The 6539-nt window shown below is 32.9% G+C and overlaps 1 protein-coding gene across 1 annotated transcript; it reads right to left on the bottom strand.

The window, feature by feature from the left end:
• LOC131021712 (uncharacterized) lies at positions 1-2625 on the bottom strand. The gene is made up of 3 exons (XM_057950998.1): positions 2154-2625; positions 926-1162; positions 1-242 (listed from the first exon to the last, which is right to left on the bottom strand). Exons 1-3 carry the CDS (start codon positions 2169-2171, stop codon positions 195-197), a joined length of 303 nt encoding a protein of 100 aa, XP_057806981.1. The 5' UTR covers positions 2172-2625; the 3' UTR covers positions 1-194.
• Between the last annotated feature and the right edge of the window lie 3914 nt (positions 2626-6539).

Below are 6539 nucleotides of genomic sequence, written 5' to 3'. Positions count from 1 at the left end.
TTAGTAGCTTCATGTGTTGGTGTTTTATTGCGAGAAAATATCAGTAGTCCATTATAAACAGACCCGGTTAGGCCGAAAGCGAGCACAGTCGAACAATAATTCAATTCTACCCAAACAATCGTCAAAACCAAGGTAAACAACAACATTTCATTACACCAATTCATCAAACATACAACTAGAAAATGCATCACGAATCACGCCTTCACGCAGCAGTTAAAGTAGCTGAAGATGCTCCGCCTCGCCTGCACCACCATATCAACATACAACAATATCAGCAAAGCCTAGCTACGAGAACACAAACGATGACTCAGAAGAAAAATGAAAAATGTCAATGAGCCAACACTATGGGAGATAAAATATGCTTTAAGCATTTGCATCGGTTGGGGTACATCTTTCGACAACCATATGCTTGCACTGAGACCATAATGTTACTTACCAAGTAGTAACAATTGTTACGAATCCAATATAAATCTTTATATATATATATATATATCAAATAAACAATGAGTTCGATGTTGCTTTCTGCATCACATGGCTTATTCATTCATAGCAAGTGCAAACCAGTAGATTCATGTGGTCCAGGTGCAATACAATTATTTCCAACTACACAGGTACCGAATATCACTTCCTATTTCTGGCTAATTCTTTTAATGTCTCATGTGCCACGATACACACCAAGGGGCCCGCATCCCATCTAATTCAAACTACATGATTTTGATACTATATGACACCACATGCTTTTAAGATCTTGAATCATTTGTGGACTCTCCCCAAAAGACCAATTCATTCAAATCATAGATAGGTTGCCACCATATACTATCTTTTTCAACTCATCTAGTTTGATGAAGTGCTTTTTAGATACACATCATCTGATACTCCACTGGATCACAAAAACACAGATATAACCGTAACAACAGAAGCATACCGTTGGGGAGTTGTTCTGATGATAGTCGTGATGATGATCATCATTACGAGCAGTGTTCGTGTCTCTTGTGGTAGAAGGGATGAGTTCCTCCTCGTTCCCAAGACTAGCCCTTGAAGGATCCCTCTTGTTTTGCTTCCTCATCTCTCTTATTTTTGAGAAATCCATAGAATAGTCAGGCAATGGTCCCTTTTGATCCCAGTCCCCAAACTGTGGCACGGATAGCCATGGTGCATTCCTCTACACAATCCACAAAAGCTTGTGATTAGGAAACACTCAAAAGCCAAAACTTCTTTCAATATTAGGCCATATTATTATAATTCATGATCACCATCTAAAACAATCTCATCCTAATTGCGTCTACAAGATATAATTGTTGATTTTGCAAATCAATTTTGTGAATTTTTCTTTCAGTGGTACTACAATATCATCAAAGGGTTAATCATATACTCAAAGATGAAGAAAAGAAGAGTCGATCAATTGCAAACAGCCTGTCCAAAGGCATCGGCAGAGCAACATATGATTTGGAATATTCAAGCCACACAATGACTACTCAGATACAGTTGTTAATCTCTATAATTGACTCCTGCATTTCTTAAGCATGTGCTTTTGAAGAAGACAGATAAAAATGACGGAGAAGCATAACAGAACATTCACAACTAGGATTCTTCATTCCAAACATAAAAAAATAGCTAGAAATATTAAACAAGTACTAATATTTATAATTCTTGACTTATTCATATCTTTCCTTTTCCCTGACTTCATCAAGAATACTTTTACCAAAGAAAATTCAACAATTTGATTTTCATCATTTCAGCTGAAACACACAGAGCCTTTAGAAACAAAGCAGATTTCAATAACGTATCTCAGGTTAATTCACAATCCAAAAAATCTATAAAATCCAAGTCTTTCCAAAGAATATGAACAACTAAGACAGAAAAAGAAATAAAATAATATCATACATCATAAAGCTGTGCATGCAACAATTGCAAAAGAACAACTAGGTAAAGACAAAGAAGGCAAAACTTAAATGAATCTCAGTTCTAGTTCAGATTCTTTCAAAATAGACACAATCAAACTCTTAGAAACATCGAAAACACCATAATTTTTTTAAAATACAACAAAAAACACTTGAATTGTACAACTTCTAACATTAAACCAGATGGAAGAAAAAGAAACGGAAACAAAGAAACAATTTTGTAACTGAAAAAGTTGGAGAGAATCCACATACCTCCTTGCGATCTTCCATCAGATAAAACTAAAATCTCAGGATTTTCTTGAGCTATATGAGCACCTTTTTGCTGCTCAAATCTTGCGAAAAAAAGTTGCGCTTTTATGGAAATATAATTGCGAGTGGAAACCAGAGCAAGTAAAGAAAAATTCAGGAAATCGAAAAAAGGGGCTAATAAGCGGAATTGTGGTGGGCAGAAGAGAAAGTAATCACAGGTTTTTAGACAGATAGGTGAACACGTCTGCCTTTTATTACAGCAGAGGGAAAATTGACGGAATATTATTTATGATAATAAAATAAAATCACAGTAGTATTTGTGAGATAAGGTCTTGAGTTAGTTGCAATTTACAAAATCGCCCCTGCAATTTAACACGGTTTGGCTTTACTGGCAACTTTACCTTTTCCAGCGCTCTGTTTGCTTAGCTGTGAATGTCTCAGTTGCTGTCTTTGCCTTGATTCGGATTTTGCTATTACTACAATTCATAAGGTATCGCGTCAATTATATATACATGAAATTTATGTGAGGCCGACTTACAAATGAAGTAATTGGACGGGGACGTACGTAGACATGTACGTTGGTCGTCCAAACAATATATAGTTTTGTGTGTTTAGATTTGAATATGATTATTGTTTATGTCATGAAAATAGATAAGTAAATATGAAAAACAAAATAAAAATAAATATTCCTTCTTTTCCACATTCATAGTCTCTTATTCCTTTTCTAGATGTCTCAATATATAGTTCGATTTCTAAATTAAATTAACATTAAATATTTTTTACTAAAATAACCTTATTTAAATTTAGTCCAACATAGAATAAATAAGGGTAAAATTGAATAATTACATATAGTTCCAAGCACTATTTATTATATTTCTTTAATATGTGTGAAAAAGTAAAATGGATTGTGAAAGTGGAACGAAGGGAGTATTTATGTCGAAATTCAAGATGATCAGAAAAAACTACGAGCTGAGAAGAATTTCTATAAAGGCGTATTTGTTCACTTTGATGGAAAATGGTGGAATATATATATATATATATATATATATATATATATATATATATTTTTTTTTTTCTTTGTCTACTTTTTCACACATTCTCTTTGTTAGAAAATTTTCCTCAAGCAGGAGGTAAAATTTTCCCGAGCAGCCCATTTCCCCACTTTTTCACTTCAATTCATGATAATAATATCACAAGTTATAGGTGTGATAATAGTTTCCCATATTGTATATTTAATTTTGATGATCTTTCAATTTTACCATCAAATTCTTATCTTTTTTTTTCTTCTTCATGATAAAACTTACAACCAATAAGAACACAGTCTAAATTAAAAAATAAGATCATCAAAAATGCATAACCCTAAATCTAGATAGAAACTGATTTTATGTACAGGTACAAGCCCCAACCATGTTGCAAAAATAATTAAGTCGACACGTAAGTCTTTTGGACTCAATTCAAATAATTCAGGCTATCAATATCAATAATCTAAGGGATATTAATTTGTTAACAGTATATTAATACTGATATATGTAAACTAATGTATAATAGTTCAGTTTGAAATTTGTAATGATATATGTAAACTAATGTATACTAATTCAGTTTGAAATTTGTAATTTAATAAAGAAAATGTGTTTATAAAAATAAGAGATTATGATATGAAATATGAATCTCAAATCCTCTTCCCTTTCTATAAAAATGAAAAGAAGAAGTCTACTTGACTGAATTTAGCAAGTCGTAGCATACATATGGAGTATTACACTGACATATATATATGTCACAAATAATATATTTTATGTGTAGAAAAAGATATTTATGATAGGATGCAGTGATAATGTGAAAATGACGTGATAATTTACACGTGATAAATGTTATGTGTAGGTAAATCATCAACATTTACCTACACATATATATGTCACGAATAATATATTTTATGTGTGATAAAAGATATTTATGATGTAATGCAGTGATGATGTGGAAATGACGTGGTATTTACACGTGACAAATGGTATATGTGGGTAAATCATCAAATATTTACCTACACATATATACGTAACCAAAGGTATATTTTAATTTATGTGTGAATAAATTTTCTTTGATAGAGTATAATAATGAGGTGGAAATGATGTAGATGATGACATGGTAAATTGTATGTGTATTTAAATCTTATAAATTATGAGTAGGTAATTATTTTTCCAATAATCGAATATTAGAAAAAATATTATTATTGATTAAATATTATAAATAAGCGTGTTCAAAATATATATTATGTGAACAATATTTTTTATCACAATTTTTGTATAAATATAAAATATTTTATCATTCATTATATGTGCCAAATATGATCAATTATAAAATACAATAATAAAGCTACATTAATTTAAGTTAAAGCTACTAGAAGAAACAAAAGTTGTTGTCCTAATATGATAATTAATACCAAGGCAAAATAAATAACAATTTGAACAAGAGTTTTCTTAAGCAAAACATTCATCAGCAAACAATACAATTTAAGGTTGTGCATGTCAATCATGACACCACGAGACAATAGGAGCTTCACAGGCTCAATATTCCACGAGATGCAGCATACAGTAAAGGTGTTCCATCCACAGAACATCTTCTATATCGGCATCTTCTATACCAAATTAGAAATAATTCATTTCCACCAAAACATGTCAAATGTTAGTACTAAAATATTAAAAATATACTCCCTCAGTCCCATTAGCCTTGTCCCATTTCTTTTGGGCATGATTATTAAGGAGAGCTAAATTAATATAGTAAAAGTATGTAAAAGTGTGGGCCATGTTGTTTGTAGTGTAAAATCATTACCAAAAATATAAACTGCAGGATAATATCAATAGGAGGACCTAAAAAGGAAAACAAGAGAAGATCAATGGGACTGTCATTAAATACACGCACACGAGAGTGATGTTCGAAGATGAAACACGATGAAACACAGTTGATAACAGAGGATTTGTATATGGACTCATACCTTTCATGAAGTTACTGTATTCCATACCATAACCTGCAACTCATTCATCACCACCACTAAAATGAAAACAATGCTGAGGAAAAAAATTACAATGGGTTTTGTGTGTGTGTGTGTGAGAGAGAGAAAGAGAGAGAGGAACAACCATGGTAGAGAAAAACCAGAGGTTTTGGAGAAGAGATGGGCAACCATATGCAACTAAAGAGCTCCACCCCCGTAGAATTCGTTATATATATCTAATAAATCCAATAAAAACAACATTTCAATCATCAATCACCCCTCATTTTATTACAACCTAGAGATTCTCGACACAAAATATATATAAAATCAAACAAAAGCCCACCTTACAATATACAACATCCATCTACAGCTCCACGCAAAAAGATCCAACCTTTACCATAAAATGAGACTCAAAATCAAAACAAAATAACATCCCTTAACGAAATAAGCGATCCTAATAAAAACAAAAACATTCCTTAAAATCATACAAGTATTTGACCATTTTCAGAGATCCCGAATCAAAACAAAAACATTCAGTTCCACTGCATGAAAATACATTCCTTAAAATCATACAAGTTCCACATATTGGACAAAAAATCTAGATACGAGATATCACTTCAATTGATGAGCCGAGTGTTTTGACGGAGAAAGAAAAACTGCATGAAAATACAAACATTGGGGTTGATAGGAAATTCAATAACAAAAGCACCAAATACAAAAAGTATCCAGAGTCCACAATATAAAATATGGCAATAAAATCACAAACAAATAATTGGCAATGAAATACACTGTAGTTCTGGCGGAAACGACGTTGTAGCTGAAGTATGGTTGCCTTGTCAACGTCCCATGGTCAAGAAAAACAACATATTGATCAAGTAACCCCTTTTAATCAATATTTTCTGCTTAACCAAATCGAGACAACAATCTGTGAAAATTTAATAACCACGAATCGTTACTAACATAGTTCTACCAACTGAAAACAAAATAATGACAATAAATCAAAGAAAAGCCTCAATAAATCAGGCCTTCATCAGAATCTCCATCATTGCCAAAATAATATCTAAAGTTACTCAGACAAGATGGAGAGTAATACTATACCATGCTACGAACCGCCGCCAGTCACCACAATCGTCCCACCACAACAATGCCGATGACAACAATAATAATTATCATACCTCAGGAGAGTGAGCAACGGGCCAAGCCATTCTCGTTGCAGTCGACGCACCTCTTGCGCTGCTTGTCGAATACCTCGCAGCTCATGCTGCAGTTCTCGAACAGAGCAACCATCATATAGTCGTAGGCCTCACACGGCTTCACTGGGCACAGGGGCAGCCCCTTGATCAGCCGTAGAAGATTGCGATGAACACCTATGGCAGACTGATGTGATTCCCTCTAACGAATACCAC

Source organism: Salvia miltiorrhiza, chromosome 4, assembly GCF_028751815.1.
Source record: "Salvia miltiorrhiza cultivar Shanhuang (shh) chromosome 4, IMPLAD_Smil_shh, whole genome shotgun sequence".
NCBI lineage: Eukaryota > Viridiplantae > Streptophyta > Magnoliopsida > Lamiales > Lamiaceae > Salvia > Salvia miltiorrhiza.
Note: the sequence above shows the minus strand (reverse complement) of the source record. Positions and strands in the feature narration are given on the sequence as shown.

Excerpts from the sequence above, each read along its gene's own strand:
- LOC131021712 (XM_057950998.1), bottom strand. Across the intron at positions 243-925 it reads ATCAGAACAACTCCCCAACG|GCGAGGCGGAGCATCTTCAG; the intron begins GTATGCTTCTGT and ends ATGGTGGTGCAG.